General features: G+C 39.7%; 1 protein-coding gene across 1 annotated transcript in view; it reads left to right on the plus strand.

The window, feature by feature from the left end:
• NEK10 (NIMA related kinase 10) overlaps positions 1 to 13,671 on the plus strand; it is a 321,674-nt gene that overhangs the window by 61,320 nt on the left and 246,683 nt on the right. The window contains exons 13-20 of the mRNA XM_060164097.1: positions 1,329 to 1,553; positions 4,363 to 4,502; positions 5,144 to 5,205; positions 7,592 to 7,669; positions 9,992 to 10,056; positions 11,375 to 11,477; positions 11,570 to 11,698; positions 12,213 to 12,350. Coding sequence (XP_060020080.1) covers positions 1,329 to 1,553; positions 4,363 to 4,502; positions 5,144 to 5,205; positions 7,592 to 7,669; positions 9,992 to 10,056; positions 11,375 to 11,477; positions 11,570 to 11,698; positions 12,213 to 12,350 — 940 coding nt within the window. The remainder of the gene's footprint in view (positions 1 to 1,328; positions 1,554 to 4,362; positions 4,503 to 5,143; positions 5,206 to 7,591; positions 7,670 to 9,991; positions 10,057 to 11,374; positions 11,478 to 11,569; positions 11,699 to 12,212; positions 12,351 to 13,671) is intronic.

Consider the following 13,671-nt stretch of genomic DNA (forward strand, 5'->3'; position numbering starts at 1 on the left):
ATTCTGACTGCAGTGTGTGGAGTGTGGAATTTAGCCACACAATGAGATCCACTTAGAACAAGGAGGGTATTTTTGGTGTAGAAAGTTTGAGAAGGTGAAGAGTACTGTCTACCAAAGAACATATGTCAGAGCATAAAAGTTTGGGAGGGAGAGGAGCCATGGAAAATTAGCTCAGGGAAAGGAATTGTGAAGCAGGATGAGAATGGAAATATTGGAGAGCAGAGTGACAGAGAAGCTTATATCTTGAGCATAATCGAGGCTCAAAAGGATGGAGGGGCAGTGGGTTTAGCTATCTGCAGGACTCACAGAAGAATTAACCCCAGTGCTTGCCCAGGAAACAGGGGGCACCAAAGGCTCTCCACTGGTTGGAGAAGAAGGGAGTGTCTTGGAGGATTCCCAGTCTTTGGCTTGGAAATGGAAAAGACTGGTGTCCTGAGTCCAGATCGGGGACATAAGTGGAAGGGCTGATTTGGGGAGGAGGATAATGACTGAGTTTAGAAACAGTGGGGTTAGTGCCTGTGGAACAGTTAAGTGACTGCTGGAACCTCTACAGGTTTGGAGTGATGCCTGGGCTGAGATCACAGTGCCAGCGTAGAGGGAGTGTTTGAAGCCATAGGAATAAATAACACCATCCAGGAAGAGTGTTCAGAGTGTGAGCCTGGAGGATTCAGGACAGCTCTATGAAACGTCTATAATCATAATGTTTCAGAGCTTAGTTGAACCTTATGTCTTATGCCATCATTATCTTTATTTTACTCTCCAGATATTCACTGAGCACTTTGCATTTAATTTCCCTGGATCATAGTGTTTTTGCCATCAGGTATTAATGTCTTATTTTTGCAATAACATAGTAAGTTTCTGAAGACTAGGATAAAGCTTTTATATTTCTTTTGTCTTGAGCATAATTCAGGTCCCATTGTATGTACTTGATGCCTGTTTGCTCGTTAGTAGGTTTTTAGCCAGACCAATGGGGATACCATGAGGATATGACTTAGAAAGTGGTCCAGAAACTATGACCTGCAGGCTAAATTTGGCTCCCTGCCTGTTTTTGTGAATAAAGATTTATTGGCACACAGCCATGCCCATTGGTTTTCATGTGTTGTCTGTGGCTGCTTTTGCACATGTTGGCATGGCTGGGTACTCATGACAGAGACTGTATGGCCCATAGAGCTGCAAACACTTGGCTGTGATCCAGCCCTCTACAGAGAACATGAGCTGACTGTGACATAGAGCCTGTTAGCGCGACCGTCCGTGCATGTCGGCAGCTCCGTGTGAATCAAGTCAAGCCACCACTGAGCTGAGTCTCCCCTCCCGCCCATCCCTCGCAGGCTCTCGGCTGAGCTGCTGCGCCTGCTCTGTGCCGAGCGTCAGGTGAGAGAGCAGGTGAAGCTCTACGAGGGGGTCCCCATCCTCCTCAGCTTGCTGCACTCAGACCACCTACAGCTGCTGTGGAGCGTCGTCTGGATCCTGGTTCAGATTTGTGAGGACCCTGAGACCAGTGTGGAAATTCGCATTTGGGGAGGCATCAAGCAGCTTCTTCATATTTTACGAGGGTGAGTCAGAGTAGGCTTTGGCCTGCTTCACTCTGGCTGATGAAGGCTGGGGTCTCAGCTGTTCGAGGGCAGGGTGGGCATGTGCTCAGCTGGCTCCCTCCCATTCTTTGGTCATTCATGTTCTACAGAGTCATTTTTACTTGTTGCAAACAGGCTCTAAATCAATGTCAGGAGCGTTCATCTTTTCAGCTCCTTGGGAGCCCTGACATATTTTTTGAATCACCAGCCTGCACTAAAGTAACGGATGTATGATCCTTAGTTAAAATAGGGGGAAACACGGTTATTCAAATGATTCCATGTTACTGACCCTGGTCCAGTTGCTCCTCTTTTCTCTCTAATCTCCGTGGCAGTGCTCTGAGGTGGATTAAGACCTTGTTGTCTCTCTTTTAAAAGTAGAATCTGGGGCTTCCCTGGTGGCGCAGTGGTTGAGAGTCCGCCTGCTGATGCAGGGGACGCGGGTTCGTGGCCCGGTCCGGGAAGATTCCTCATGCTGCGGAGCGGCTGGGCCTGTGAGCCATGGCCGCTGAGCCTGTGCTCCACAACGGGAGAGGCCACAACAGTGAGAGGCCCGCGTACCGCAAAAAAAAAAAAAACAAAAAAAAAAGAATCTGGTGGTATTCAAAGCCATAAATCTGGGGAAGGAATGGCTTGTTAAAATAGTTTCAAACTGAAATTCTCTTGAATTATGTTGCAAAAACTATAACAATAACAAAAATAGTAGATATGGTATTGTATTACATGTATTGAAGTATTGAATAACAATATTACTGGTACCACCAATGGGAAGGATCTATTACCTAAAATTATTATAGAGCATAATTCATCCCCCTAGGTGCTGAATCAAAGTTGAAAAGGATTATATCTGCCTGGAAAAAGATCACAGTTATCTGTAGTATGTAAATAAAGTTCATTCTAATAAAAGCAGAGTAACATCAATTTTAATATGACTTGTTATCAAATCAATATTATTCAGACTTTGTGCTTATTGTGCCTGATAACTTGATATTGTGGAGCTATGTGTCATCAGCTCCATTCTCTGAAGGAACTTTCCAAAGCATAAGAACAGACTAGAGATATGAACAGTGGCTTTGTTAACAATTTCTGTCATTACCAAAACCAAGGAAATAATGTGTAGACTGTTAACAATCTACTTGCTTTTATGAATATCACATAAAAATCTCAAGTACTTTAAAGTATAAATTATAAATCTTTCGTTAGTATTGTGGCATAATGAGCTAGCCCCACAGTCAAAGTAATTATGATTGCAAAGGTTTTTTTCCACTTGAGTTTATAGGATGATGGTGGTGGTTATTTTTGTCCATCATACGTATTACAGTGGCTGTGGGTAGCCCTCGTGGAGAGCAGCTATTTTCTTGATGATAAAATTAAATTATATAATAGTTAAGCAATACTTCAAGGACAAAACCTGCCTTTTGACAACATAGAACTGAGTTTAATATAAGGTACTAGTTTTCCTCTTTTGGAGGAAACCATTCTTGATAGAAAAGAGTTCTTTCACATCTGAAGAGTAATTTTCCCAGTCCACTTCTATGGTACAATGTTAGAAATCTCTTCCCTGGGAAGAAGATGTATGTCAATACTTACTCTATGTTAAATATGGCTCAGTGCTCTGGGAGAATTTATTACACCAGCTGTGTAAACAATATCCTTTCAGAGATGGGCTGCCTGGAGCTGGTACAAGGGGTGAGGTTGCCAGGTTGTCTGCTGGCTTGAGTATGAACAGCCTCTGTTGTCAAGGTGATTTATAGGAAATCTGTTCATACCCATTCACCTGCAGTCCCAAACTCAAAGGCAGTTACTAAAAGGTTACATACTCTTGATCAGATAGAGTGATCCCTAAAATTCAAGTTTTAACATAATTAAAGATCATTGACTGCAACTATTCCATTACCTTCCCTATGCTCCCCGAAAGAAGGGCAGAGGGCCCAGATGACACAGGAGGGAGGCCAGGGAGACTCCATCCACTTTACATTTGGGTATATAGAAATCTACATAGAGCTGCTGCCATAAAAATAAATGCATGAAAAAACATGGCAACCATGTAAAACAGAAGGGAACAAAGCAGATAAAGACAGACAAATGATCTATTGTGGAAGATGTTGCACTAAGTAAACAGAAAAACAAATGCTTTATTTTATCAAAGACATTAAACAGAACATGAAGTTTATGAAATGAGATTAAAGATGAGATGATAGGATAGTAAAAAGGAGAATAGGAATGATTGTGAAGCTGGGAAAGAAGATGAGGACTGAACAACATGCAGAGACTGAGTACCAGAAAGAATGTGGAGTTAGTGAAAGGAAGGGCGTGCTTGAAAACTTACACACGATGCAGAGGAGGAAGACAAGGGAATAAGAGCAACATAAAATGAAGGATATGGCCTGCAGAAGATGGGTTCTCAACACGTGGATAATTGATATCCCTAAGGTAGAGAACAAAACAAAAGGAAATTTTGGAAAGCCTCAATCATCTAATAGAAGAGAACTTTCCTAAAATAAAAGAAGATTGGAATTTAATGGAAAAAGACAAAACTCAGAATGATGAAGACTGAGATGTATTCAAGTAAATGGCAGAAGAATAGTTCAAAACAAAGGCAGCCATGTGAAAAATAGAGAGATGACTCCTACCTCACACTTCACACAAAAATCATGTCTGAGTGGATTGGAAGGTCACACAAGAGAAAACTTTATGACCTGGGGAGGCAAAGATTTATAAAACGGGAATCAGAAAGCACTGACCATGAACTACCATTGATAAATTGGTCTGTGCATTAACTTTTCTTTTTCAGGGACAGAAATTTTGTTTCTGATCGTTCCTCCATTGGAAGCCTGTCTAGTGCCAATGCGGCAGGCCGAATCCAGCAGCTTCATTTGTCAGAAGATTTCAGCCCTCGGGAAATACAAGAAAATACTTTCTCTCTTCAAGCAGGTATTTATATCATATTATTATGTTTCATTATTTGATACTGTTTAACCTTGTATTATTCTATTATAAAATTATAATGATAATATCAATTAGGCCCAATTTATAACTTAAAAAATGTGAAGTTAAATTCATGTGGATGCCTGAAACTTCTTGGTACCAGTGTTGGACTTGCAGGTTAAAGACACCCCAAACTTTCCTCTGCTTGCCAAGTTCTGTGGCCTAACCTGTTAGCCCTCTAAAGTAGTTCATACTCGGATTATAAGGGTTAATTTGGATAATATATTTAAAGTACGCACTATTTACCTGACCATTGTCCATGTACATTGAGCACGTGCTCCACACAGGGCACATGTTGGGTATGGGGCTGACGGTGCCTGCCCCCCCCACTCCATGCACAGCGGGGTGCATTAGGGGTGCCCCACAGGCTGCCATGGGGTGTGCATGCATGTGAGCTACACGAAGAGGAGAGGTACCAGCAAGCACAACTCAGGTGCCTTTCTCCCAGAGACGTGCCAGAAGAAAAATTAGTGTTTTTTGAGGAATGGCTCTGCCAACAAAATTCTCTGAGGCAGGGAGCGAGATTGCTGATGTGCAAGTGCCGCCATGGCCACGACAGACACGGCATTTGGTGGTTTTCGTTGCAGCCTGCTGTGCGGCCCTCACGGAACTGGTGCTCGACGACACCAACGCCCACCAGGTGGTTCAGGTGAGAGGGCAGGGTGCCAGGACCTGTCACGATGGAGGGAGCCCACCTCAGGTGACACCTGTATCCTGGAACATGGCTTAAAAATATTGTAATATGTCTTATTTAACATGTAGAATTCCATTTTATATTCTTGTCCTTCCTCTTTTAACTCAGCTTAAAAAGAACTGCCATGTAGGTAACTGATGGTGTTTATTCCCAATATTACGTGCAGTCTATTTCATTTTCTTTATCTTTTTTTTTAAAGCTATTCTGAATTGTTTTTTGTTTTTACATCTTTATTGGAGTATAATTGCTTTACAATGGTGTGTTAGTTTCTGCTTTATAACAAAGTGAATCAGTTATACATATACATATGTTCCCATATCTCCTCCCTCTTGCGTCTCCCTCCCTCCCATCCTCCCTATCCCATCCATCCAGGTGGTCACAAAACACCGAGCTGATCTCCCTGTGCTATGCGGCTGCTTCCCACTAGCTATCTATTTTACATTTGGTAGTGTATATATGTCCATGCCACTCTCTCGCTTTGTCACAGTTTACCCTTCCCCCTCGCCATATCCTCAAGTCCCTTCTCTAGTAGATCTGTGTCTTTATTCCCATCTTACCCCTAGGTTCTTCATGACATTTTTTTTTCTTAGATTCCATATATATGTGTTAGCATACTGTATTTGTCTTTCTCTTTCTGACTTACTTCACTCTGTATGACAGACTCTAGGTCCATCCACCTCACTACAAATAACTCAATTTCGTTTCTTTTTATGGCTGAGTAATATTCCATTGCATATATCTGCCACATCTTCTTTATCCATTCATCCAATGATGGACACTTATGTTGTTTCCATCTCCTGGCTATTGTAAATAGAGCTGCAATGAACATTTTGGTACATGACTCTTTTTGAATTATGTTTTTCTCAGGGTATATGCCCAGTAGTGGGATTGACACATGAAAGAATGCTCAACATCATTAATCATTAGAGAAATGCAAATCAAAACTACAATGAGATATCATCTCACATCGGTCAGAATGGCAATCATCAAAATATCTAGAAACAATAAATGCTGGAGAGGGTGCAGAGAAAAGGGAACACTCTTGCACTGCTGGTGGGAATGTGAATTGGTACAGCCACTATGGAGGTTCCTTAAAAAACTACAAATAGAACTACCATATGACCCAGTATTCTAAATTGTTTTAATTTAATTGTTTTAATTCCTATGGGGCATAGGACACCATGAGTTAAGGATAGTAGTCACTTTAAGAGGACATGAAGTTATTCAGCTAGAGGTGATTAAAACACACCAAACAAAATATTTATTGCCAGGAAACTGATTTCACAGAGCACACAAAGCATAATTCATTAACCAATTCACTACATATACAGTCATATGTGTGTGTGTGTGTGTGTGTGAATACACACATTTGTATACAACCCTTGTATGTGTTTCTATTATAAAAGTTATTTCCTGCTTGTTGAATTTTACAGAGAAAAGTTTTTTTTGTTCAGTACATCAACTTAAAAATACATAAATTCATAAAGTTAGTAACGGATCATGTCAGCAGTGATCAGAGTCCCTGGGGAAGCTCAGCAGGTCAGGGTGGCTGCTGAGGCAGGGGGAGGCTCAGTCCTGTTATCATTGCTTGCTGTCTTGGCCTCTGGAAAAATATTTAGCCTAAGTTTTGACTTTGTCATGTATAAAACAAGGAAATTACAGACTAATTCACAGAACAGCTATGAAGACTAAATGTAATAAGGCAGGTAAAGCTCTTCACAGTTATAATATAAATGCCCACATAGAGTAGAGTTCAGTAAATTATGTATTTAATAGATAATAAAAAATGTAGCAATAAGGTAATACTTTTTGTTCATTCCCCCATGTCTGTATTTATATTAGAATAAGGCTAGAAAGATGTTAACCGTTTATACAAATAACTTTCATTTTTAAAAATCTATGATTTTTCTCTTATTTTTCTATCTTCTTTTCTATACTAGTTTATCTACATGTATTGTTTAACAAAACAATAAAGGGAGAAATATTTCATAATTAGATATTTAAAATGCAAAATATAAAGACATTTGGATCCCTTTACTCTGCCCCCTTTTTTTGCCCCCTACTCTTTGTTTTTAAAGTATTTAAATCACTTTTAATTGATATACTTTGTTATTTATAATCTTTAACGACAGTTGAGATTTTATGATGTGGTTATAGTCTTTGATGTTTAAAAGTATTACACTGACATTTTTAGTATTGTCCTGTAATATTTACTCCTGATTCCAAAATTATACTAACATTTCTTCTTTAATATTTTAAAATTGTTCCTTCCTTCTTTATGCTGTGTATCTCCATAGAATTGTTGCTGGTCACTGATAACATGGCATCTTTATTCTTCCAGGAAAATGGTATATATACAATAGCAAAATTAATTTTACGAAATAAACAAAAGAATGCAGCAAAAACTAATCTATTACAGGTAATAAACATATCCATTATTCTTTAATATCAAGTTACTGGAATCTGGGGAAATTTTGGTAATATAATCTATGAATTTTAGAATTTTTAGGTTAGCACTGGTCCCCTGTACTGACCGAGAGGGAAGAATATCTGGTGAGGGAGGCTGGCATGGAAACAAATGCTGTTAAAACAATGTAGAGGGGCTTCCCTGGTGGCACAGTGGTTGAGAGTCTGCCTGCCGATGCAGGGGACACGGGTTCATGCGCCGGTCCGGGAAGATCCCACATGCCGCGGAGCGGCTGGGCCCGTGAGCCATGGCAGCTGAGCCTGCGCGTCCGGAGCCTGTGCTCCGCAAAGGGAGAGGCCACGGCAGTGAGAGGCCCACATACCGCAAAAAAAAAAAAAAAAAAAAAAAAACCAAAAAACAATGTAGAAGGCTTAACAGTAGTTTCTCTGTAGGGATTTAGGTGATTTTATTTAGACATTTCTTTGCTTATCTGTAAGTTCTATGTTTTAAAAACATTGCTTGTGTATCAAAATAATACTACGGGGAAAATTATGTGCCATCTTTAAGCACGGACCACAGTCAGTAGCATTTCACCTTTACAAAGGCAAACCTGTAAAATGGATCTTGATGGATGAACTGGTGCTGGTCAGGTGAGTAAAGGGATAGAAGTGGGCACCCATGATATCTGCTCCAGGGCGGACGGGCATCCGCAGAGAGAGAAGAGCGTGGACAAAGGACAGGAGCCTGGCAGCTTAGAGTGTGCTTAGGCTGCTCAGTGGGGTGGGTGTGGGGTGTGGGGCAGAGGGAGTACCTTAGGACAGCGGTCCCCAACCTTTCTGGCACCACAGACTGGTTTTGTGGAAGACACGTTTTCCATGGATGGGAGCGGGGGTGGGGGCAGAATTCAGGCAGTAATGGGAGCGAAGGGGAGCGATGGGGAGTGGCAGATGAAGCTTTGCTCACTCACCTGCTGCTCACCTCCTGCTGTGCGGTCCAGTTCCTAACAGGCCACGGACCAGTACTGGTCCATGGTCCAGGTGTTGGGGACCCCTACCTTAGGAGATGAGGCCTGGAAGGTAAGAAAGGGCCACATTATGCAGGGTCCTATGTGCTTTTTTGAGGAGTGGACACCAGGGGGCAAGTGTCCCCAAAGACATTGGCATGATAAAATCAATTTAAAGTAAGCCTTTGCAGTAGCTGCAGCTTATCTTTTTTTCAAGTCGTTAGAACAGGAAGTAAAAAACAACATTTGCCTTCAATCTGATTTAAGAGCTTTCAGCCAGAATGATGGTCAAACCTAGCAGAGAATTTTTGGTGGTATCTGTGGGCTGGCAGGCAGAGATTTTGGAGAGCTACCACTGAGAACACACAGGCGTGGGACTTACTTCTGTAGTACAGCACTGATGCATGACACTGTGCTGGACCATGGTAAAGTACACTCCCTCCTGCACATGTATTCTGTTAAGCCAGTAGAGGCTTTTAAAGAATATGTGTGGAAATTCTTTCAAGGCACATGCATGTTCCTCACTTCTCACAGTCTCCACTGCTTTCTCACCAGTCTCCTTCGTGTGGTCTTGTTATCTGCCTGGCTTCTCCAGACAGTTTTGTTTGTGACCCTTCTATATTCAGATCACTAATTTCATGAAATGATTCCAGATTTGAATTCAGCAGACCCTGGTCACCCCAGTGGTGGCCTATTGTACAGGTACAGCTGCAAGCCTGGGGCTCTCTCTTTTTTCTCAGGACTGCAAAATGTCCAGTGTTTATTTTTCTTTGTTAAAGTCTCACAGGCCTCTTTCTGAGTGTTCTCAGGAGTTACTGTAGATGGTTCTATCTGGGGAATGCTTTAGACCTTACTCAAGAGACCAATTTGTCAAGTTTGAGTCCAGTGTGCCTGTGGCTATTTTTATATGTCATTATTTCTAGTGTTTATTTTCTCAGAGAAACTATATAAATATTGAGGCATACATAGCAGGCTAGAAAGAAAATAAACCTTGAGCTCCTGGAAATCTTGGGACATTTGGTTTTCTCGGCGTAGGAGTTTTATTTCTTGTCTCTCTGCGCCTTCTGTACTTTCTAGAAAGGAACTAATGACAGGCACTGAGTGAAACAAGGCCCAGATCCCTAGCCTTCCACAACGCAAATACTTTTTAAACATGAGAACTGGCCCAGGTGTTGATGTTGTCTGTTTTCAGTTACAAGCTGTGGCTCCCACAGAGACCAGCCACACTCACCAAAAAGCCACGTTAATGTTCACTTCATGATCATGCTATCCTGAAAATGTTTTACTTTGTTCAGCTACCATTTGAGAATCATATATCCTTTTATTTCCAGTGTTATGCTTTCAGAGCCTTGAGGTTTCTCTTCAGTATGGAAAGAAACAGACCACTCTTTAAAAGGTATGAGCTTAGAGAAATTTAAGTGATCAGTGATCATTAGAGTCAACTGTTTTCATGTACCTGATTTAGATGCAAACAGTAAGAGAATAAAGAGTCAGTATGCAAAACATGTGCCTTCAGATTTCTTAAAATCCACAGATAATACTGAACAGCCCTAGTGATATCTTAACTCTGAAAATTCACAAAATGATGAGGAAAGCACATGAATCACATCAACACAACTGTTTTAATTACATGTAACTGCTATGGTTTTTAGTTTTTCTTTTTTAAGACATTAACATTTTTAATGGATGAAATAAAAATATGTGCTTGTTTTTGCCCATTCAGAAATGTCCAAAGTTGATCTAGTCATTTCCTTTTAATCAATAGAAAAGAAAGTATTTGTCTGGATGTCCTTAACAGTATAGGAACCCATTTGAAGGGGAGGAGGCTGGATGTTCCTGGATCAGAAGGTTGTGTGGTGAGCATGACAGAAAAACCACCACCTTGGGAAGCAGACCGTGGCTACCTACAGGTGTGGTCTGCGTGCCATAGAGGTGGCAGGTTAGCCAAATCGTAGGCCCAAGTTCTTACTAGAATTTTATTGATAAGGCAAAATGGAAATAAAATCTTGAGTTAATATAACATCTTTTGTTTGGAAGAATGGGGCATTTTATGTTTTTATTTTATTTCTATATAACAGTTGAATTTAGGGGAAGAAAACGAAGTATTCGTTATTCATTATAACCTTTCATTTCAAGGCCCTAAATCATCCACATCAGTGGACTTAAAGATTTTAATAAACCTAAACCCTTGAAACCAGTAGCTTGGAAATGATGCATAAATCTCTTCATTTTTTTAATTCACCTGTATTTTAATTTTATTTTCATGAGGACTAAATCAAATTGTATTTGTGAAAGTGCTCTGTGCTCAATAAACACCCAATAAACATTCATTCCTAGTATATTTAATACTACACCCCCAAATGTCTTACAAATAAGATTTTTGTAAAATCTGTATCATATCTTATTGTAGCAAAAAACATATAACATGACATCTACCCTTTTAAATTTTTGTATGCAGTACAGTGTTCTTAACTATAAGCACAGTGTCATACAGTAGATCTCTGGAACTTTCCTTTCCAATTGTTTTTCCTTACCTCTTAAGAACTGTGTCTCTAGTTTATTTTCATGAGATAAGTTGGTGAGTATTATTTCCCCCATTTGTTGGCAGTGTATTTAATGTAATTAACCTATAAGTGAGCCAGGTCCAAAAGGGAAGGAATGGGCCAGAGTTTCCAACTCCTATAGGAAGTATGTGTGTGTATTTTTCTCTGTAGACTTTTCCCCACCGACTTGTTTGAGATCTTCATTGACATAGGACATTATGTTCGTGATATCAGTGCTTATGAAGAATTAGTATCAAAGTTGAATTTATTAGTGGTAAGTCTTGAGCTTTAAATATTTTGTCAGGCTGCTATGCAGTTAGGATGCATTTATCATAGCAACCCATTTCCTTTTCATTTTTTGGTTAGGAGGATGAACTGAAGCAAATTGCTGAAAATATTGAAAGCATTAATCAGAATAAAGCTCCTTCGAAATATATAGGCAACTATGCAGTTTTGGATCATCTTGGAAGTGGAGCTTTTGGCTGTGTTTACAAGGTGACCTTGCCCTTGAACAACATTTCCAATGTTCCCAAACAAACTGCATGTCTCCCTGCACACCCACACACAAGTGAATTGGAGCCCTTGTCAGTGAACAAATAGATATAAAAATTAGAATGGTTGTTTCTGTACAACAGATAGCTGCACTGATGTTGTCTTACCTTAGCTCTCAGCTCTAGAAATTGGTCACTGACCTTTGAAGACAAAAGCTGTCACTAATCTCTCATACAAATAGTCAAAATGGTTTGTCCCAATGCATGACACATTCTCCAAGTTCACACCAGTGTTTCTGTATTTACCAAGTAAAATCCTATGAAATATTGCAGACTGATCCAGGATATACCAATTTTTCTGAGGTGAGCTTAGTGTAAATACAAATTTACTTTTTAAAGATATATGACTTATTTAGATGATTTGGCTTAATCATGTGACCTTATTAATCTAATCACTTTCTTCCCCTCTCTACTCCCAAACCATTCTTTTTTTTTTTTTTTTGTCTCCTTTATTTTAGGTTAGAAAGCATAGTGGTCAAAATCTTTTAGCAATGAAAGAAGTCAATTTACATAACCCAGCATTTGGAAAGGATAAAAAAGATCGAGACAGCAGTGTAAGGAATATTGTTTCTGAATTAACCATAATTAAAGAGCAGGTAAATGCTTTTGTTTATGAAGACGGTTTCCTTAAATAAATGTCATCCAAAAAAGTAGAATTCATGTGCTGTCCTTGTCCATGCTGTGTAAGAACTGGTTCTGTTTAATATAATTGGCATTGAGGTGATATCAATCACCAGGTTTTCTCCTAAGGCTTGACATTGAACCATAGACATAACTATATCAGGGCCAGGGATGCAGAACAATTGAGTTCACAGCACAGAGAGTATTATATATGAGAAAGCATATTCGTTTCTTTCTTATTATATTGTAGAATATTTGGTTACTTTGTTACATGCATAAGAATATGACTAAGACTTCCCTGACTTTTGTCAAATGGAACCAAGTTGTTAACGTTCCTCAGATATGGCTTATGTAATCTAAAATGTGAATTTTCAAGATGGGTTATTATTTATTGACATGAGCAAAACATTCTAACATAATGTTCACAACTCATGTATCATTATGAAGGTTTGTTTCAGGAAAAAGAATAAACGTGTCAGAGAGAAATGGGAATTCTTTTTGTGATCAAAGAACACATTGGTTTTTTTTCAACTTTCTTTATTTATACATTCATTATGAATACTGTTTGTCTGTAACTCCTGGGGAGACCTATCAGTTCATGGCTCTTTGTTTTCAAATAGTTAAATTTGCATAGCATCTGTGCTAGGACATAACCATAAATATGAAGATCTTTATTCATTGAAATCTCTAGTTCCACTCCAATTTATAATTTACAGTAAATATCATTAATAGGTTGTTTTATAGTTGACTTTTATGTACAAAGAGATTAGATTTTGAAAAGTTAGTGTTTGCTCATATTCCAACACTCTAGCCTTGGGTGGTGTGCTGTTTCATAGCACAAGGCTAGAGCATGGCTTTTGCCCTAGGCTGGTCTAATATCTTCATTTGAACCCAAATCTGGATGTAGTCCTGGCCAGTGAGCTAGGTCTAGAATATGGTTCTATTGCTTACCTAGTTCCATATTGTTTAAAATCTGCTGGCCATTTGCTAGTTGATGAGGTAGACTATTGGTTTTAGTATATTTTCTAAGAAAAGAAAGTGTCAGGGTGGGGCCATATAAGAGACCTCTGCTTGAACTTTGAGGGAGCTCAAAATTGTAGAACTGTGCTTGCACCACGGGCTTAAACCAATGAAAGGACAGTAAATTGAGGTCAAAAAGGAGGAGGTAATGGCAGACAGAAGTGAGAGAAATGGGACTAGAAAGGGAGAGTGTATTTGTTAATATTAAGATTAAGCTGCGGTAACAAAGAAGCCCCAAAGTGCATGGGCTTGAAGGAGAGGTCTCACTGTGCAATG

The sequence above is a fragment of the Lagenorhynchus albirostris genome, chromosome 10, assembly GCF_949774975.1.
Source record: "Lagenorhynchus albirostris chromosome 10, mLagAlb1.1, whole genome shotgun sequence".
NCBI classification, from domain to species: Eukaryota; Metazoa; Chordata; class Mammalia; order Artiodactyla; family Delphinidae; genus Lagenorhynchus; species Lagenorhynchus albirostris.